The 22,511-nt window shown below is 40.4% G+C and overlaps 1 protein-coding gene and 1 long non-coding RNA gene across 10 annotated transcripts in view; one reads left to right on the top strand and one right to left on the bottom strand.

Annotated features, from left to right (window-relative positions):
• The window catches only part of LOC143022390 (intermembrane lipid transfer protein VPS13A-like), a 617,111-nt gene extending 603,937 nt beyond the window's left edge, over window positions 1–13,174 (bottom strand). For all 8 annotated transcript variants that reach the window (XR_012966042.1, XM_076180547.1, XM_076180549.1 and 5 more), the window contains exons 1-3: window positions 13,025–13,174; window positions 12,515–12,640; window positions 2,578–2,725 (exon numbers count right to left, since the gene is read on the bottom strand). Coding sequence is in view for 7 of the 8 variants with exons in the window: in XM_076180547.1 (XP_076036662.1) it covers window positions 2,578–2,725; window positions 12,515–12,640; window positions 13,025–13,174 (424 nt within the window). In the remaining variant the exon portion in view is untranslated. The remainder of the gene's footprint in view (window positions 1–2,577; window positions 2,726–12,514; window positions 12,641–13,024) is intronic.
• LOC143022392 (uncharacterized) overlaps window positions 1–22,511 on the top strand; it is a 237,202-nt gene that overhangs the window by 178,220 nt on the left and 36,471 nt on the right. The window contains exons 2-3 of one of the 2 annotated variants that reach the window (XR_012966043.1): window positions 13,049–13,182; window positions 13,346–13,904. This is a non-coding gene — a long non-coding RNA (uncharacterized LOC143022392). Of the gene's footprint in view, window positions 1–13,048; window positions 13,183–13,345; window positions 13,905–22,511 lie in introns of those variants that run through there. The other variant, XR_012966044.1, reaches the window with a different exon arrangement.

The raw sequence follows: 22,511 nt of genomic DNA, 5'->3' as shown, positions 1-22,511 counted from the left end.
TTTCCTCCAATTTTCTTGGTCATTGCCTTTATTTGTTTATTCACCTCTTTTAGGGTCATATTATTTGCAATATCTTTGCTTTTCAATTCCTCATTTTCACATTTTATCTCAACCAATTATTTTTTTAGGGCATTCACTTCCTGATTTGTTTCAGCATTAGCTTCCCTTCATTCACTAATCTCTTTATAATATACATCTTGTTGATCCATGACCCTTGAAACTAATTCTTTCAAAAATCTCATTTTCCTCTCTATGTCCATAATTCTAATCAAGTTACCTCTTTCATGACAAAATTCTGAAAATGGCCTTTCTTCATAGTTATCTAATACTCTCCTTATGCCTAATGGGGTATCCAAGTTCATGTTTGCATTTCATTTCGCTGCTCCACCACCAGGGGTCTCATCTGGCCTATTTTCGTTTCCTTCCATTTTCTTTCAATACTCACTATTTTCACTATATTAGCTTACCACGAGCACTCTCCCTTCCCATTCAACACAACCTAGGTATCCTGATATTGTAGCACTGATGAGGTCTTGTTTTTAATGTAGTCCCCAAGAGTGCCAATTGTTGATGTGTTGATGGGCTGACGATCATCACCAGGTCGGAGAGGTAGGGAGAGGAAAGCAGTTACTGGTTGCCATCTCTCCTTGTGTGAAAAAGTGTGAAAAATACAACTGAAGTTAATAGAAAGAGATCTTGGGCCCATTCCAGAGACCAAGCATCAGCCCCTTAAGGCTGCACCTCCTGATGGAGGTGAGGAGGTTGACAGGCTTTGAAAACTGGTAGCTTTACTGTCCATCTTGCAGGACCACTACATGTAGGTACCTGTCATTGGTCCCTTTTGCCAAAAACTTGGTGACACTCCAAATTCAAACAATTCATAATATTCACCAGGCTTTTGGCAATGATGCTTTGAGGGTTACACAAATTTAGAATCATTAAATTGATTTAAAGACGGCTAAACTTTGGTTGATAGTCCACATGTCATTAACCAAGTACACAATTTGATCATGAAAGACCATTAGTTGGATTTCTGAGAAATTGCTAATGACACATTATTGATGGTTCTGCATATACTATTTCAATGGATGATTCGGGTGTACACAGAGTGGATGTGAAACTTGTGGCCAAACTGCTTTCACATGAGCAACAAGAGCTCCAGTTCAATGTTGTGCAGGACATACTGGAGTGTATCAACAAAGATCCTGACTTCCTGAAAACCATGATCACTGGTGATGAGTCATGGAGGTACTTGTACAACTCAGTAAGACTAGTGTAAATTAAAGTTAGTAATGCTGACTTTTTTTGTGCAGGAGGTAATGGGCCAAGGATTGGGGTTGGTTAACAAAAATGGAGAAAAATGGGATATAAGCCAGTTGTTGTTTGCTGATGACACTGTGCTTTTAGCAGGATTAGAAGAGGAATTAAAGAAGTTAATGACACAATTTGGGAAGGTGTGCAAAAGAAGGAAGTTGAAGATGAATGTGGGTAAAAGTAAGGTGATAAGATCTACAAGGATGGCAGCAAATTGGAAGTGAGTACAGTATTAAGGAAGAGACTGGAGGAAGTGGTTATCTTTTGATATTGGGGGTGAATGTGGCAGGAAAGGGTGGAGTGGAGGTAGAGGTAGAATGAAGATTGAGAGAAGCAAGTAAATGTCTTGGGGGATCTAAAAGTGTAATGAGAAATAGACATTTGGGAATGGATGCTAAGAGGAGATTGTATGAAGGAGTGATTGTGCCAACAGCACTGTATGGTGGCAGAAACATGGAACATAAGAGAGGAAGAGTTTGAATGTGTTTGAGATGAAATGCTTGAGAAGTATGGTAGGAGTTGTATGGTAGGAGTTACTAGGTTGGATAGAGTGAGAAGAGGTGAGGAGAGTAGGGGTGGAATGGGAGTAGGGAGATAGGGTTGATGAAAAGAGTATTGGGATGGTTTGGACACATAGAAAAAATGAATGAAGAAAGATTAGTAAAAGAGGTGCAGAAGGCAGAGGTGGAAGGAGTGAACATGAGGGAGTGACCAAGGATGAGATGGATGGATGGGGTAAAAGGGGCATTGGGAAAATGGAGAATATCTGTTGAGGAAGGAAGGGAGAAAACAGAAGATAGAGGGGAGTGGAGAATGGTTGTGTATGGATGATGCTGTGATGCATGGGAGTGAGTGGGGATGGGGGGTGGGGAGTATGTTGAATGATATTCTGATGCAACCCAAAGGGATTTTTCCCTGTCTTCTCTTTTTCTACATGAGGGGATAAAGAGGGGGGTTGCCAATTAAATGAAACAGCCTTGCTGTGAATGTGCTGTGTCTTGCTACATTGTTTCTGAGCCAGGGCAGTGGGCAAGATGCAGGGATGACCCATCATCTAGGAAGAGTCAAGATAAGAGGGAGGTGAATGGGAGTGGAGTATGTGGGATAGCATGGGTGGGACTGGATCTTATGCCTTTGCTTTTTTGACTACCTCCCTTGTAAAGGGGGAAAAAGCCATTGGTATATGTATGTTATTATGCTTAAGATGTTAAAATATATATTTTCGTTTACAGAGTTACTGTTCTCTTAAGTTGTACAACTTACCCCAAAAACTGGTGTTTCCTGCATTATCACTATCTGGCACAACTTCTGGGAATATTCTGGAAAGAGCTTGTTTCTTTTGACTTCTCTCCAATTCTTTTTCTCTCTCCTCATCATATTCAGCAACTGGAGTGACCAATATGAAAATATCCTGTGGGTATAAAAAGGAAAGAATGAGTAAAGAAAGATTAGTAAAAGAAGAGTGGAAGGTAGGGGTGGATGGAGTGAACAGGAGGAGGCGACCAAGGATCTGTTGAAGAAGGAAGGGAGAAGACAGAAGATAGGAATGCGGGGAGAATGGTTGTATATGGGTGATGCCGTGATGCATGGAAGGGAGTGGGTAGGGGATAGGGGGGTTAAGGAGTAGTTATGTGTGAATGCAGCCAGAAGGGATTTCTCCCCATCTTCTCTTTTTCTGAATGAGGGGATAGAGAGGGGGTCACTGATTAAATTAAGCAGCCTTGCTGTGGATGTGCTTATCTTGATACACTGCTTCTGACCCAGGGCAATGGGCGAGATGCAGGGGTGACCCATCATCCAGGAGGAGCCAAGAAATGAGGGACGGAGGGAGAGATGGTGAATGGAAGTGGAGTGAGTGGGGATGAAATGGGTGGGAGTGGAATTATGCCTTTTGGCTTTGAAGAGGAATTATGCCTTTTGACTTTGGCTAACTCCCCTGTAAGAGGGGAAAAAGCCCTTGCTATATGTATATATAAAATGTTAACTATGCATTAATTTTCTTTATGTAAGTCTTCTAAAGGTAAATTTTTATCTAAAATATGTTTAAAAAATTCTTGGGATGGTGAAGGATGACCAGCAAAAAGAATGTGGAAGGCACAGGTGGATGGAAAGAACTTGAGGGGAAAATTGAGAATGAAATGGATGGATGGGGTGAAGAAAGCCTTGATTAAATGGGAAATGTATGCTGAGCAAGAGAGAAGGCAAGAAATGGGTGTGAGAGGAGAATGGTTGTGAGCGGATGATAAATTGACACAGCCCAATGGGATTTCTCCTTGTCTTCTCTATTTCTGTATGAGGGAAGAGGAGGGAGGGTCACCATGTAAATGAAGTAGTGGGGGTAAACCAGTTATGGCTGTCAAGCCCTGCTATGGATGTGCTGTGATCTTCCATCTCAAATACATATTGCCCTTTTACTCTCATCTGTACCACAATCATGCACATTCAATGACTTAATTTTTAGGGTTCTGGCTGGAAATCTCCTCTTAGACCCATGTCTTGACTTCTCATTGGATAAACATACAGAGGGCAGGATCTAGTCCCATAACTCCATCCTACTTTGTTGCCTTTGCAACTCGCATAGAAATCATGGTGACATATTTCTAAACCCGTACCATAGCAGATAAAAAGAGGTAGAGTCACAGAAATGGTAAAGGACAGTTTCAAGGGAAGGGAACAGCATAAAGGAGGCCCCATTGTAATACAAAAGTAGCATCATTCCTCTATGAATAGTGATTTTACTCTAACAGAGACACATGATGTGTTACTGCAGTCCATAGGGGTACCCCAAAGCAGTCCCTAAAGCACTGGCTGCATGCTACCATACAATAACAACTGCATGATAACATGTAGTAAATACCTCAGGGTTTATTACTAGTATCACTGATATATAGGGGGGTTAGGGAGTATGTGTGAATGATATTTTGTTGTAGCACGAAGGGATTACTCTCCATCTTATCTTTTTCTGCATGAAGGGATGGAGAGGGAGTTGTCAATTAAATGAAGCTGCCTAGCTGTGGATGTGCTGTGTCTTGCTACATTGCTTCTAATCCAAGGCAATGGACAAGATGTAGGAATGACCTGTCATCCAGGAGGAGCCAAAAAAAGAGGGAGGGAAGGGAAGTGAATGGGAATGAGTATATGGGGATGAAATGGATGGGCGTGGATTTATGCCTTTGACTTTGGCTATCTCCCTAGTATGGGGGAAAAAGCCCTTGGTATATGTATTACTAATATATAATATATATATAATATATATATATATATATATATATATATATATATATATATATATATACTGTTACGAACACGTAAAGTGCTTCTCGTAAACAACATAGTTCGGGTAGTTTACGATTAGCAGAGGTAGTTAGGCAGGCAGACAAGGAGGAGGAGGAGGTGGAGAAGAGGCGATGTCGTAACCAAAATGCAGTGGGACAGTCAGATCGTGCTTGTAGCTTAACTGAACTGTGTCGTTAGACTGTTAAAGACATCGCCTCAAGCCGGTGAATTCTTGCACCCTTTGCCCACTATTGATAATTAATCTTTTGTTACGTTACCTGCATATGAACTAGAACAGTCAAACTGTGCTTTTTACATTTACGTGAATGTGTATATTCTAATTGTATAGATGAATACCCAATTTGTTTGCCTTGTATTAATATAAGTGACCAAGGAAGACCATGTGTTTTTGTTCACTCATACCATCTTTGTCGTTGCTACTGGGCTTGGCGAATCCCAGAAGGTTTATTTGAACGACATTGTCTGGAGCCGTTCAAAGGAGCCCAGGGCATTCGTTTCAATATATATCATATATATATATATATATATATATATATATATATATATATATATATATATATATATATATATATATATATATATACATATAAAATATATATATACAATATATATATATATATAATATAATATATATATATATATGTATATATATGTATATATATATATATATATATATATATATATATATATATATATATATATATATATATATATATATATATATATATATATATATATGGAGAGATGATAATGGAAGAGAAGGCAGTAAGGGGAAGATACATACATACATATACCAAGGCTTTTCCCCAATACAAGGGAGGTAGCCAAAAAGAAAAAGGCATAAAATCATTTCCACCCATTCCATCCCTAAATACACTCCACTCCCCTCCACCCTCCCTTCCATCTTAGCACCTCCTGGATGACGGGTCATCCCTGCACCTTGTCCACTGCCCACGGTCAGAGGCAGTGTTGCAAGTCATAGCACATCCACAGCATGGCTGCTTCATTAAATCGGTGACCCCCTCTCTGTCCCCCCTGCATAAAAGGAGAAGACGCGGAGAAATCCCTTCGGGCTGCGTCAAATTTTGCTCACACGTACTACCTCACCCCCATCCCCCAACCCATTACACCTCATGCATCACAGCATCATCCATATACAACCATTCTCCATTCACCCCTGTCTTCTGTCCTCTCCCATCCTTCCTCAACAGACATTCCCCTTTTCCCCAAAGCCCCCTTCACCCCATCCATCCATCTCATCCTAGGACGTCCCTTCATGTTCACTCCCTTCACATCTGCCTTCCATACCTCTTTTACTAGTCTTTCTTCACTCATTCTTTCCATGTGTCCAAACCATCCTAATACTTTTTCATGCACCCTATCTACCAATTCCCTTTCCACCACTGTTCTCCTCCTCACCTCATTTCTCACTCTATCTAGCCTAGTAACCCCCATCATACTTCTCAGACACCTCATCTCAAACACATTCAAACTCCTTCTCTCTTCCTCTCTTATGTTCCATGTTTCTGCCAGTCCACCATCACTGTACCTCCTTTTTTTAGACATTCTGCATGGGAAGGGGAAGATGGGCAGAGTATTTTAGGGAGTTGCTAAATGTGAAGGAGGATAGGGAGGGAAAGGTAGTTGCAGTGGGAAGTGCTAAGAAAATGACCGTGATGAGTGAGGAAAATGGAGGAGAAATAAGGGAGGATAGTCAAGGCAGTTGTTAAGATGATGAGAGCAGGTAAGTTACCTGGTCTGGATGGATGCCATGCAGAATGTCTGAAAAGGAGGTACAGTGATGGTGGACTGGCTGGTGAAGTTATTTAATGTTTGCTGGAGAGAGGGTAGAGTGCTGGAGGACTGGAGGAGTGCCTGTATAGTTCCACTTTACAAGGGAAAAGGGGACAAGTGTGAGTGTAGCAGTTTCAGAGGGATTAGCTTGTTAAGGGGGTTAACTCTCATTTCGGTGAAAAATACTCGATTTTGTCAAACTTCGTGTGTGGACTGGTGTGGTGTCCCTGAACACCGCAGGACTGGTTTCCAGACGTATAACGCCACCCTTCTCAGGTAATGGCGGGTTTATAGGGCCAGAAATTTAAAGGACCGCCCGTCAGCCACACCCCTTTCTTTGCTATGGTTTGTTTTCCTTGTATTTTGTCGTTTTATTTTTGTTGTTTTTGAGAATTTTATACTCTGATATTGTTGTACGATAGGTTAGGCAGCAGTCACCACACTCAGTACGATCGAAAGAGGGTTCAGCGTATGTGTGTGTAATTTTATCCACGTGCTATCCTGTTTTATACATTTCTTGTTTATAAATTCACTACTCCATAACTAAATATGTCAGATGTGATAGTTGCCGAAGTATTTTGCTCCATTCTGAACCTGAGAAGTGCAAGAATACTCACCTTAGCAAAGGGATTGTAATGCATGTGTACCATTCATTGTGTGAAGGATATGGAAGGTTAGGATTGTCACGATTCTCAGCTGGCATGGGTACAAAAGAAATGTAATGAACATCTGCTGCTTACTTCCCAGAAATGGTCAAAGGATTATGTAAGTAGATATGTGCATTTGATACTCTTTGGAGGCACTTTTATGGAGTAGTGAATATATAAACATAAAAATGCTATTTTCTCAAAACTAGTTTTTTCGCACAAAAGTAACTATAACTTCGTGTGTAAATAAGCAATTTTGATCATTCTTGTTGGAAAATGATCGTGATACTTATATATAACAATATTAGTAAATTCATTCTTAACCTACTCGATATATATTTTTGACAATTTTTTAAAGTTGTGATTTTTTTTTTTTTTTTTTTTTTTATATAATTTGCTGTAAGGCTGACTTTCTTTCTTTTTCACTTATAATTACGGGTATACTAATTTAGGTACATCTGGATGTCTACTAACTGTACACCAAAGGAAATCATTATTCTCCTCATACTTTTGGAAAAATAAACGTTATTTCAAAAATAACTCAAAATTGCAAGTAAATCGTCTGTTGTGTAAAAATTTCTTAATAGATTTCAATGAAATTTCTGTCACAGATGCATCCCTTTTTCCTGCACATTGTGTTAAATTCCCATTGTCTTACATAAAAAAATAAGGTTGGGAGGACCAGAAACGCATAATCCGATCGAGCGAATCACCGAAAGGAGAGTTAACCCCCTTAAGTGTAGTTGGGAAGGCTTATGGGAGGATCTTGATTGAGAGGATTAGGAGAGGAACAGAGGGAGTGATTGGCGAGGAACAGTGTGGATTTAGGACAGGTAGAGGTTGCATAGATCAGATTTTGTGGTAAGACAGAGATGTGAGAAAGCTATAGGAAAAGGTAAAGATGTTTTTTGGGATTTTATGGATCTGGAAAAGTCTAATGACAGGGTAGACAGGAAGGCACTGTAGGAGGTCTTGGAGATATACGGATGGGAAGAAAGCTTCTAGGAGCTGTCAAGGGTTTTTATGAGAGTAGTAGTAGTAGAAGTTGGTGGCAGAGTTTGGGAGAGTATGTGATAGAAGAAAGCTAAAGATAAATGTGGGTAAAAGTAAGGTGATGAGATGTACAAGGAGTGAAAGTGGCAGTAGACTGGAAGTGAGCATTAAGGGAGAGCGACTGGAGGAAGTGGATAGTTTTAGATACTTGGGTGCAAATGTGGCAGGCAAAGGTGGAGTGAAAGTGGAGGTAGAATGTAGATTGAGAGAAGCGAGTAAATGCCTTGGTGGATTAAAGAGTGAAATGAGGAATAGACATTTGGGAATGGATGCTAAGAGGAGATTGTATGAAGGAGTGATTGTGCCAACAGCACTGTATGGGGCTGAAACATGGAACATAAGAGAAGAAGAGAGAAGGAGTTTGAATGTGTTTGAGATGAGGTGTCTGAGAAGTATGATGGGGGTTACTAGGCTGGATAGAGTGAGAAATGAGGAGGTGGAGGAGGAGAACAGGGATGGAAAAGGAGCTGGGAGATAGGGTTGATGAAAGAATATTAGGATGGTTTGGACACATGGAAAGAATGAGTGAGGAAAGACTAGTAAAAGAGGTGTGGAAGGCAGATGTGGAGGGAGTGAACATGAAGGGACGTCCTAGGATGAGATGGATGGATGGGGTGAAGGGGGCTTTGGGGAAGAGGGGAATGTCTGTTGAGGAAGGACAGGAAAGGACAGAAGACAGGGGTGAATGGAGAATGGTTGTATATGGATGATGTTGTGATTGCATGAGGTGGAATGGGGGTGAGGTAGTATGTGTGAGCAAAATGAAATGAAATTGTTATGAGTGATATGTATTTAGGGAAGAATGCAAATAGAAGTTCATACAAAGGCATGGTTATACCTATGGTGCTGTACAAAATAGAGACCTAGAATCTGAGGGAAACAAAAAGGAATAAATTGAAAGGTTCTTAGATGAGGTATTTGAAAAATATGATAGGTGCTAAAAGAATGGTTATAGTGAGGAATGTGGAAGTGAGTCTTAGAATAGGCGTAGGAAGAAAGTTGTGAGATAGGTAGACCAGTGTTGCAATGATTTGAGCAAATTTATAATGATATACAAAAAGGCTCCTTCCTCACTTTATAAAGGAGTTAGCCTTTTATCTTAGCTCCTTGTGCATAAAGGGTTATTGCTGCTCCCCACCCATTGCCTGGGTTAGATGCAATGTAGCAAGACATAGCACATCCAAAGTAGGGCCTAACAGCTAAAGCTGATTTACCCCTATTGTTTCTTTACATGGTGACCCTCCCTCCTAATCTTCTCATGCATGAAAAGAGAAGACTAGGAGAGATCCCTTTGGGCTATGTCAATTTATCATCCATTCACAACCATTCTCCACTACCTTGCCCTTTCCCTCTCCCTCTTGGACATATAGAAAAAACAAATAAGAATGTGGAGAGAACTGGATGGAGTGAACTTGAGAGGAAGACCTTTTGTTGTTGTCGTTCCCTAGACTGTCTGTCCGAGCAGTCCCGTCTCCCCAAGGAATGCCATAGCCGAAACTGGGTTTTCCCACAAATCCTTTATAGAGCGTATGTTGTGTTGTTTGCGTGCATGATTGTGTATAATGCAGTCTTCCATTATGTGTTGTATGGTATGGGGTGAAGTGTTACATCCTGGGCAGCTATTCACAACGCGGTCATCCAGCCTCTTCTGGTAGCTTAGAAGTGCTGGGTGGTGACCGCACCGCAGTCTGGCCAAGTGGACTCTGTCCTTTCGTGGGAGAGAGGATTCAGAAGGGTGGATATCAGGGGGTCTGGCATGCAGCAGTGTGTTGTCTTTCAGTGTGTTAATGGAGCGGTGAGTGATAGACCTTTTGTTGTTGTTGTCGTTCCCTAGACTGTCTGTCTGATGAATAGGGTGAAGAAAGATTTGGATGCATTTGGCATGTCTGCTGAGCATGGAAGAGAATGCAAAAGACTGAAATAAATGGAGGGAGATTGAAAATGGATAAAAGGATGATATGGTCCAAAGGGATGTTATTCCTATCTGCTCCATAGACATGTGGATGATGATGGGGTGGGGAGGAGGGGGTTGTCACATGGTGAAGCAGTGGGGGTAAACCAACTTTGGCTATTGGACCCTGCTGTTGAAGAGCTATGTTTCATTGTATTGCTTTTAATTCAAACAATATAGCAGAAGACAGTGACACTTTATCCCTTAGGTGCTTGATTGAATAGGATTTATTTGTTTGTGATGTGGGTGTGTGCTTTGATTTAGCCACCCTCCTTATAGAGGAAGGTGTCTTCAATGCATATAAACACCTTTACTAATGAAGTACAGTGAGTCCTCCATATATGGTAATTCTTTATCCAGTAAATTCACAGTTACGGTATTTGGTATTTACTACCCTCGATTCTATTTACGGTAAGAAAAATTCACAGATACAGTATCCACTCATGTTTTGTTTACATCGTACCGTAGTGCCACCACATCGTGCGGCCACCACAACAATCAGTCTCTTCCCGCGTTTCCCTTTGAACACAAGTTGAATCCTTACGGTGTGTTTTTTGTGGATATTATTATCACGACACACAGTGACGCACCCATAATGGTCACAAAACGTTCTGCAGACGCTGCTGGAGTTGAAAGGGCAAAGCGAAAGAGGAGTAGTCTGACATTGGAGGTAAAATTAGATATTTTGAAGAGGGAAGAGTAGGGTGACAGTACGTCTGCCATAAGTCGAAACTTGGGCCTAGCGCAGTCGACAGTCTGGACAGTGTTGAAGAATCATGAGGTTATAAAAGAAAAAGCTGATAGAATACATGGCGAGTGAAAGGTAAATAAAAACATTTTCTGTTTATTTCTTTTGCGCAGTGCTTTACATTTTCTTATGTGACTATTTTCATGTATTTTCATGTCTGTAGGGGTGACTTTCAAAGTGCTGGAACACATATCCTATTATTATATGTTATAATGGGTTCGGTATATGGTAATTTAAATTTGTGGTATGGTTTTCAGGAATGCATAAGTACTGTATAATGAGGACTTACTGTATGTAAGACAGAATGAGTGGAAGGATGGTTGGAGTTATATTGAATCACAATGGCAAAAGCCGACAAGACTGTGAGAATAAACACCTTGTGAGATCGAAACCTTTATTGGTACTACGTTTCGCTTGTTACAGCTTTTTCAAGTACAGACATGACACACACTCTGAGCACATATAAGCCAACAGGGAAGGAACTGGGAGAGGTTACCAGTGTAAGAAAAAGGCACTCAAAATAATGGAAGGGCAGGAACCAACAAAAGATCCAGCTAGGAGGCTTATCCTTCCAGCCAGCAGCGTCACCGCCACCCTCACCCGGACACTTGGGCGTTGCAACATTCAGGTAGTGGGCCAGTCCAGCAGAACTATCAAAGAGCTCTCAAGAAGGAGTGACAGCCAGGACGAGATGTGGGGAAAAAAAACGCTGGTGTCTACCGCATACCCTGTGCTGGATGTGATAAAGTATACATCGGCGAGACCTCCCGTGACCTGAAGACCCGGATCCAGGAGCATCGCTACGATTCCCGGAACAACATCACCACCAACGGCTGTGTTATCCACCGGAACACCAACGACCACCTGATGGATTGGGATAACGCAGAACTTCTGTTTTGTGAACCAGACAGGGTGAGGAGAAAATGCCTCGAAGCGGCCGCCATTCAAAGCTTCAAAACCATTGAGCAGAACAGAGGCATGTTTAACATCGCCCCTCCTATCATCCATCTGTTACCCGCATTAAATAAATGTATGAAATGTCCCCCTTAGTCCACTTCAACAAACTGTCCGAAATGTCCTCCTTTGTCTCCACCAAGTCCCACCCGTCCCCCTCCTCCCCCTCCCCCTCCACCTACCACCCACCCCTCCCTGATAACCTCTCCCAGTTCCTTCCCTGTTGGCTTATATGTGCTCAGAGTGTGTGTCATGTCTGTACTTGAAAAAGCTGTAACAAGCGAAACGTAGTACCAATAAAGATTTCGATCTCACATGGAGTTTTATTACTAATGTTTTGTCCTAAAAGGACTTCCTCAGAGTGTACACAAATAAATAAACTGTTAGCTTACTCCCAGCTTATCCCGTCCCTCCCCAATCATCGTCGCTCCTCCCACACCTCCACTCGGCCTCGCGACTTGGTTCTTTGTGAGGCCAAGCGGCGGTGTGGGAGGAGTGATGATGATCGGAGAGAAACGGGATAAGCTGGGAGTATATAAGCTGACAGGTTATTTATTGGTGTACACTCTGAGGAAGTCCTTTTAGGATGAAATGTTAAAAATAAAACTCCGATGGTTTTTGATGTTTATCTCACCATCCTTCACTCATTTCACCCACCTTTATTAATAACAACAATATTCTATTTACAAGAAATATTTATGAAATCTTTGATTATCACTTTTAAACATAACTTCCTTAACTGTAAAAGGGTCTCACCTCTATATTCACAATGACAGGTTGAGTAAAAAAGCTGCTGTATGGTATGGTGAGGGAGACTCTTCCAATTATTCCTCTCTTCACCTCCACAGGTAGAGGACTCCCATAATAGTAATCCAAAAAAGACTGGAAAAAAAAATCAGTACTGGTTTCACTTTCATAATGATATGCATCATAGTTAAATATAACCAATATATAGCAAAACCTTGTGTATATGGCTTGAAACAACTAATATCAAACTTAATTCTGTTAGAAAATATTCAGAACCTTGATATATGTGAGCTAGCCTCATGTGCCAATAAGGTAAGAATTTGCACTATCTAAAGTTTAATTTACTTGAATACTTATTCAAATCACTTTGAAGATAAGTTTTATTTATACACACACTGACGAAGATGGTGAATCTTTTCCAATAAAAAGATGATCTATTCAGTTTAAACACACAGAATAAGTACATAAATTTTATGTAAATATAATCACAATAGACTATAAAAGTGACCTTGAACTTACAAAAGCATCCTTTCTAATTCTAAGGTTGGTGAGATTGACCTGACCAGCAAGCAAGGCATCATTGACTTCCTGCGTGTTGACATCCTCCACATACTGGCTGAACCATCGATTCACCAAACCAGCAACAATTTTTTTGGCAACCCACTCCATGATGTTCAGTAAGTCACAACCTGAAATAGTGATCCTCAAATAAACTTATATATTATGTTATAGAATTTATTTTAATGGGACAACAAATATTCAATACAAATAATGAATTCCATATTTGTACTTACAAGAAAAGAGGCAAACGTATAAATTTATTTACAATTATCCAAACAGCATTTTTAGAAAGGTAGTTAATGTACACCGGAGGGATGATGTGGACCAAAACTCCGGAGTATATCAATTGCCTTGTAAAGACTGTGATGATGTCTACTGGGGCCAAACTGGCAGGAATTTGTCCACGAGATTAAAGGAACACAAAAACTCCATAAAATATGGACAAGTTAACTCCGCTGTGTTCCTTCATGCCAGCCAAAAAGACCATAGATTGGGATAATGCATCATTTATTTATAAATCACACTGTAGCTATCGAAGAAAAATTGTAGAATCTTCTCTAATAAAACATTATCCTACTTTAATACCTCTGAAGGTCAGTGGCCCCCAGATTGTATTACCAAGTTAGCGGTCAACAAAATTATGTCAAGAGCGGTCGGACAAAATATCACCCACTGTCCTTCCTTGACCCAACCATTTCAAGGGCATGTAACCTGAGTCCCCCCCCCCCACTTTCCCCATCCCCTTCTATGTACCCCTCATTTCCTTATATATACTTGTACCTTAACTTCATGTAAGCATTCTGCTGAAGAGGACTACAGATAGTAGTCGAAATATACAGTTTCCCTGTACTTTCTGTTATTATTTCTCCGATAGTGGGTTTATAGTGAACATATAAAGAGGAAATGTATGTATAATGCCACGGAAAACTCAATTGTCAGTCATAATAGCTAATACTTAGGAGCTGTGATGGAACCCTACAAGAAGTGGTCCTATAAGAATCATCTCCCCATTGCTTACATTCAAATCCCATAAGTACCCTTACCTCTACATGGAGGTGCAGCCCTGAGGGACTGGCACCAAGCCTCTACACTGAGCCATAGAGCTCTACTAGCTTTGATTATCTTTTCTCCACTTTTCTTAAATAAGGAGAACAGACAATTTGTGATTAATTCACTCTTTTTTCTTGCATCACTCAATGACACATAAACAAGCCCAGACTAAATGTAGAAGTGAGGGAAATGCTCAATCTCCTGGGACCATTGGATGTGACAAAAGCCTCAGGACCTGCAGAATCTCAAACTGGATACTTAAAGAATGTAGCGAACAACTAGTGGATAAGATTCACAGTATCATTACATGTTCATTGAAAGAAGGCATTGTGCCACTTGATTAGAAAAGGGCAAATGTGGCGCCAATTCACAAAGGTGGAAACAAGGAAACATCACTAAATTATAGGCCAGTATCACTAACCAGCATAATAGTGAAATTATGTGAAAAAATTGTAATAATATTAAAAACAATTATACATACATATACCAAAGGCTTTTTCCCCCTACACGGGGGGGGGAGCCAAAAAGAAAAAGGCATAGAAACCACTCCCACCCATTCCATTTCCTATATATTCCACTCCCCTCCACCCTCCTCCCTCCCTCCCATAATGGCACCTCCTGGATGACGGGTCATCCCTGCATCCTGTCCACTGCCCTGGGTCAGAAGCAGTGTCACAAGACATAGCACATCCACAGCAAGGCCGCTTCATAAATTCGGCGACTCCCCTCTCCATCCCCTCATGCAGAAAAGGAGAAGACGGGGAGAAATCCCTTCAGGCTGTGTCAATTTTTTCTCATACATACTTCCTCACCCCCTCCCCCACCCACTCCCCCTCATGCATCACAGCATCATCTATACACAACCCCTCTCCATTCACCCCTATCTTCTGTCGTCTCCCGTCATCTTCTGCCCTCTCCCTCTCTCCACAGACATTCCTCTCTTTTGTAATGCCATCTCATCCTAGGACGCCCCCTCATATTCACTCCTTCCACACTTCTTTTACTAATCTTTCTTCACTCATTCTTTCCATGTGTCCAAACCACCCTAATACTCTTTCATCAACCCTATCTCCCAGTTCCCTTTCCACCCCTGCTCTCCTCCTCACCTCCTCATTTCTCACTCTATCTAGCCTAGTAACCCCTATCATACTTCTCAGACATTTCATCTCCAACACATTCACACTCCTTCTTTCTTCCTCTCTCATGTTCCATGTTTCTACCCTGTATAATGCTGTTGGCACAATCATTCCTTCATATACTTGCAAAAAGCATTTGACAAAGTACCACACAGAAAACTACTAAAAAAACTGGAACACATAGGAGGAATACAAGGGAACCTACTAAAATGGATGGAGGACTTCCTGACTGGAAGAAAGATGAGAGTAGTACTCAAGAGAAAAATATTCAGATTGGAAAGAGGTGATCAGTGGAGTACCGCAAGGATCTGTACTGGCTCCAATAATGTTTGCTATCTATATGAATGATATGGACGAGGGCGTGAACTGTTACATGAGCTTCTTTGCTGATGACGCCAAACTGTTAAGGAAAGTAGAAACTGATAAGGACTGTGAAGCACTGCAAGAAGATCTGAATAGGGTATGGAACTGGAGTCAGAAATGGGAAGTGGATTTTAATACTAAGAAGTGTAGCATAATGGAGTTTGGAAAAAGCAAAAACAGAATATCAAGAAATTATACAATTGGAACCAAGGAAGTAAAGTAGGATCCGAAAAAGACTTGGGAGTTATTATCACAAATGACTTGTCCTATGATACACAGATTGACAAAATTGTCGGGGAGACTTACAACTTGCTAAGATCAATAAAAGTGGCTTTTGCTTACCTGGACGAAGACATGATAAAAAAAAATTTGGTTACATTGATAAGGCCTAGGCTAGAGGATGCGGCGACATTGTGGTCCCCCAGTACCAAAAAGAACATAAAGAAAATAGAAAGACTCCAAAGAGCAGCTACAAAAATGGCACCTGCACTTGCAAACCTATCATACGAGGAGAGATTGGCTAAACTGGAGCTACCGACACTAGAGCAAAGAAGAGAGAGAGGAGACCTATTGACCATCTACAGAATCATGAAAGGCACAGAGATACTTGATAGAGAAGAATTACTAAACTGGGACAAGAGAAACACAAGAGGACATGGAAGGAAATTAAGAAAACATAGCTATAGAAGAGAACTGAAGAAAAACAGTTTTCCACATAGAGTTTTAGACACTTGGAACAAACTGGATAATGAAATAGTAAGCGCAAAAACCATTCACGAGTTTAAAAGCAAACTAGACACTGAGAGATACAATGGCGGGACAACACGAGCATAGCTCCCCTTCCCGCAAAATACAACTAGGTAAATATAACCTCCTCTTAGCATCCATTTTCAGATGTCTATTTCTCATTACACTTTTCAATCCACTAAGGCATTTACTCATTTCTCTCAATCTTCATTCTACCTCCACCCCCACTCCTCCCTTACCTGCCACATTCCCACCCAAATATCTAAAACTATCCACTTCCTCCAGTCTTTCACCCTTAATGCTCACTTCCAGCCTGCTGTCACTCTCTCCCCTTGTACATCTCATCACCTTACTTTTACCCAAATTTATCTTCAACTTCCTTCTTTCACACACCTTCTCAAACTCTGTCACTAACTTCCTCAATTCCTCCTCTGATCCTGCTACAAGCGCAGTGTCATCAGCAAACAACAGCTGGCTCACCTCCCACTTCTCTCCATTTTCTTTAATCATCTCCAACCCCTGACCCACTACCCTTGCATTCACCTCTCGCACCACCCCATCCATGTAAAGATTGAACAGCCAGGGCGACATAACACATCCCTGACGAAGTACCACCTTTACCTCAAACCATTCACTCTCTCCATTTCTAATCCTAACACAAGCTCTACTAAATAACATTAAATAACCTCACCAGCCAGTCCACCATAACTGTACCTCCTTTCTTCAGACATTCTGCATGGCATCCATCCAACCCAGGTGCCTTACCTGCTCTCATCATCGTAACAGCTGCTTTCACTTCATCCTTCCCTATTTCTCCTCCATTTTCCTCACTCCTCACTCTCATTTTCTTAGTGTTTCCTGCTGCAACTACCTTTCCCTCCCTATCCTCCTTCACATTTAGCAACTCCCTAAAATACTCTGCCCACCTTCCTCTAACTGCCTTCTCTTCCATTATCATCTCTCCATCTGCACCTTTTACCTTTTCTTCTCTACTTGATTCACCTCCTCTACCTCTTTTAACTTCCTTCCAAAACATCTTTTTATTACTCTCAAAATTTTCTGTCATACTCTTTCCCCATTTCACATCTGTTCTCCTCTTTGCTTCCTTTATCTTATGCTTAACTTCCTTTCCCAAGGCTAATAGAAATAATATAAGAAAGGGATGGATGGGTGTATTGTGCTTTCCTAGATTTACAAAAAGCATTTGATAAAGTACCACACAAAAAGCTACTAAGAAAAGTTTAAATAATAGGTGTGTACTGGAAAATTATTGAAATGGATGGATGATTTCTTGAACGGAAGAAAAATGAGGGTGGTTCTTAGAGACAAAAACTCGACCTGGGAAAAAATGATAAGTGGAGTCCCACAAGGTTCTGTACTGGCTCCAATAAAGTTTGGCATATATATAAATGACATGGATGAAGGTGTGGAATGTTATACGAACTTCTTTGCAGATGATGCAAAACTACTAAAGAAAGTAAGTGCAGAGGAAGAATGTGAATCACTACAGAAAAACTTGGATAAAGTCTGGGAATGGAGTCAAAAGTGGGAAGTGAACATCAACATCAAGAAATGTAGTACAGGAGTTTGGAAAAAGTAAAAATAGAATATCAGGGCAATATAAAATTGGTACAAAATAAGTAAAAAAAAGTTAGCTCAGAGAAGGACCAACGAATAATTATCAGCAAAGATATGTCACCAGATAAGCATATCAACAAAATAGTCGGAGAAACCTTCAATTTACTAAGATCAATGAAAGTGGCTTTTGACTACTTGGATGAGGAAATGGTAAAGAAAATATTAGTCACACTGATAAGACCAAGATTGGAGTACGCTGTTCCACTATGGATACCCAGTATGAAAAAGAATATAAAGAAATTAGAAAGAATACAAAGAGCAACGACAAAAATGGCACCAACACTCTAAATTGATATATGAACAAAGATTGTCCAAACTGGAACTACCAACCCTAGAACAAAGAAGAGAAAGAGGAGAGCTACTGGCCATTTACAGCAGCGAAAAAAATACATGGGAGCGATGAGCGATTTCGCACGGGAAAGTTCCAATGTCGCTCTCACAAATCCAATAGCAGGAGCGATCCCCCACAAAAAAATCGCTCCCGTGGCAAGATTCAATGTTTTTCATGCATTATCCATCATTTGGCAATCCCTGAATCACATCACCATTGATGAAAGGATCAGAGCAAACACAACTTACCCGTGATCAATCATTGCATTATCAATCAATATCATAAACGTAACGCATCAATCAACTTTAATTTGTTGATGTATGTACGTATGTGTACGCGGTATAGCTGATAGAGTTCAATGGCTTACCTAGCCTAGCTTCATATCAGCTGCATGTGGGCGTATACTAGTACATGTTGACTAGACTTTACACGACTATCGTGCTACATAATGTCGCTAATTGCGAATTGCATGGTACCTGTATGCAGGGAAGTTCATTGGTTGCATGCAGCTAGCTGCCCAATCAACACGCTGACTACATGTACAATGCACCATTGACTAAATAACAGTAACTGGATCGAATCATCAAAAATTCAAAGTGCAAGAGTTAAAGAGTGAGTAAAACTGATTAAGAGAGCTAGTGTAAACTGAGCATTGAGAATGAGAAGTTGAGAACTACATGCTAATGGATTAATCAAATAATCATATAAACAGGTTTAACCTATTAGGTTGCTATAACTAGATATCAAGTAATGAAAATTACATAGTGACCTTGTACTGCTACCATAGAAGACCTGCATAGTACTATGCAGAGCAGTAGAAAGTCAGAAACTACTAATTTTATTCTACAAAACTCTGCAAGTGGATCTTAAACAACTTAACAAGGAAACTCAGTAATTTGCATCATATTGAAATCCATTAACTAATTTGACATGTTTGTATCAATACATTACAATAATGACCTGTACATTTGCATGTATCTTATTCTTCCCCCACCCATCCCCATCCCCCCAAAATTAAAGGCTGATTTGTTTAAAAAAAAAAGCTATTTTTCATGCACATGAGTAATGAGTTAGCCTTCCAATAGTTTGAAGGAAATCGAACCTGCAAAAACATGGCTCTGGAAGTATAAAAAATGGCTCTGGTAATTTAAAAAAATGGCTCTGGTGAAATAAATAAAAAATAAATAAAAATGGCTCTGGAAAAAAAAAAAGTATTTTTTTCCCTGATTTACAGAATTATGAAAGGGATGGAAGTCCTTGATAGAGAAGATTTATTAATGTGAGATGAGAGAAAAACAAGAGGACATGAAAAGAAACTCAAAAAGGTTAGTTATAGAAGAGATCTGAAAAGGAATAGTTCCCACACAAAGTGATAGATATCTGGAACAAATTGGATGAGGCAACAGTGTGTGCAAAAACTATGCAAGAATTTAAGAACAAACTAGATGCTGAAAGATACAGACAGGTCACTACAAGCATAGCTCTCTTCCCATATAATGCAACTAGGTAAATACATCCTCTCCTATTAACATCTTTCTATCAATGCCTTTTACCTTTTCTTCTCTGCTTGACTCACTTCCCCTTCCTCTCTTAACTTCCTTACAAATTATATTTTCACTACTTTCAATTTTTTTTTGTCATACTCCAATTTCATTTTATATCTGCTCTCCTTTTGCCTCCCTTATCTTGTCATGCTTCTCTTATTTTTTCTTTGTATTTCATCTTCCCACCACTCACTACCCTTCATTCTATTCCCTTCCATCCTCCTTGTTTCACATAGTATCTTTGCACGCCTTGTCACTCGCTCCTTGAAACATTCCCATTCCTCTTCCCCTACTACCTTGACCCTATCATCCACCCACACTTCCCTCAGATCCTCCTGGTACTCCTGCTCCTTTTCCTTCTCATTCAAAATTTTTACTCCAAGCAGCACCTTTCTACCTTCCACCATTTTCCTCTTTCTCCACCTATTCTCCACTCTCAACTTACCTTCTACCAAAATTTTATCTGATATGCCCCCACTCTCTCCCTTAAGAACATGAACATTCAAAACTCTTCCCACTCTTCCTATGGATACCACTACATATTCCAATAATGCCTCATCAGTCACCCTCTCCCATGTGTACTAATACTTTACTTTCTCCTTAAAAAGTGTTAGTTAACATCAACTCTCTGAACACAACTACACCATCAACTCTCTACTATGATTTTTACCAGACACTCCCAACTTCCCTACGACTCCATCTATTGGTTCATCCCCTTCTCTAGCATTGAGATCTCCAAACACCAGTACATTGACATTCCTTCCAAAACTCTCTAAGCACTCATTTCAATCTATCCAAAAAGCCTCCCTTTCCTCTACACTCTTCTCATTACTAGGTCCATATGTACTTACAAAGACCCACATCTCCCTTCACAGTTTCATCTTCATCCACATTAACCTTGAAGAAACCTCCTTCCACTCTACCACACCTTTTCTTATCTCACCAATTACTAACAGAGCCATCCCTTCCCTCCCTCATCCTCTTCTCACTCCTGACACCTTCCCCACTACACTCCCAAACTCAAAATCACCCCTCCCTTTCAAGTTAGTTCTTTTTATGCCAACACCTCCATCTTCCTTCTCACATACTATTTCTTCCCTTTTACTTTCATCTGTACCACACTCACACACATTAAAATATCTACCCCTTAAGGTTCTGATTGGAAAAGTCTTCCTAGGCCCTCTTATGCCTTGACTTCCCGTAAGGACAAGATTACAGAGAACAGGATAGCTAGTCCCATAACTCCATCCTGTTTTAGCCACCTTTTATGACCCAAGCGGGAAAATTCTGAGGCAGTATTTTTTCTTTCCCCTACCACAGGGGACAGAGGCAGAAAAGGAAATATATACCACAAGAAGTGGTACATGACAGTATGAACCACTTTACTCCGGGCCAAAATCTCGTGGGCAGCATTAGGACGTACAATGTTGCGTCATAATGCTCGCATTATAAAAAATAAAGTCACTGCTGTATCGATCGTTCTCTCTTTCACCCGTGAATTTTGATAACCATAGAAAATATGATGAAGCCAGTTTACAGAGTATGGGGGTCACACAGGTACAACTACAATAAATATAATCAAAACGCTGATATCGGCATCCTCACGTATCCACTTGCTCCTCATGACGCCTACGTAGGCGTCACCATATGGAGGGGGTTAAGAGGGGGACAGCATAACAGACAGTTGCAGTACAATAAAGCCGTATCATTTCTCTATGACTATGGATTTCCTCTAACACAAAGAAAATTATGTGTGGCTCTGGTCCATAGGAGCACCCCACATAGTCCCTAAAGCACCAGCTGCATGCTACTGAGCAATCTATACTGTACAATAACATTCAGTAAATACCCCAGATGGTAAATATAATAAAATCATTAAACACAATAATTATAATAATGAATATAATAATAATAATGGTAATAATATTAATAATAATAACAATAATGATAACAATAATTATACCAGTGATGATGATGATGATGTACATAATAATAGTCATAATGATGATAATAATAATAATAATAATAATAATAATAATATTCATAGTAACAACAACTATCATAATAATAACAATCTATCCATCTATCTATATACCATGAGCTTTTCCCCTTTATAAGGAAGGTAGCTAAGTCAGAGGCAGGTACTTATTCCCACCCGTTTCACTCCCATCCACCACACTTTCCACCCATCCCATCTCAGCTCCTCATGGAGGTTGAGTCATGCCTGCATCCACCAACTGCCTTGGGTCAAATGCAATGCAGCAAGACACAATACATCCACAGCAAGGCTGCTTCATTTAATTAGGGACCCCCCTCTCCATCTCCTCATGCAGAAAAAGAGAAGACCTTTGGACTGTATCTAAATATTATTCACACATAAGCACCCCCTATCCCGCATCTCCTGCACCCCCACCTTCCTTGCATAACAGTATTATCCATACACATTCTCCATTCATCCCTATCTCCTGTCTGCTCCTTTCCTTTCTTAACAGACATTCTCTCTTTCTCAATGCCCCCCTCACCCCATACACCCATGTCATCCTTGGTCGTCTGCTAAGTTCACTCCCTCCACGTCTGCCTTCCACACCTCTTTTACTAATCTTTCATCACTCATTCTTTCCATGTGTCCAAACCAC

The sequence above is a fragment of the Oratosquilla oratoria genome, chromosome 44 (genome assembly GCF_046742065.1).
Source record: "Oratosquilla oratoria isolate Oo_2021 chromosome 44, ASM4674206v1, whole genome shotgun sequence".
NCBI lineage: Eukaryota > Metazoa > Arthropoda > Malacostraca > Stomatopoda > Squillidae > Oratosquilla > Oratosquilla oratoria.
Note: the sequence above shows the minus strand (reverse complement) of the source record. Positions and strands in the feature narration are given on the sequence as shown.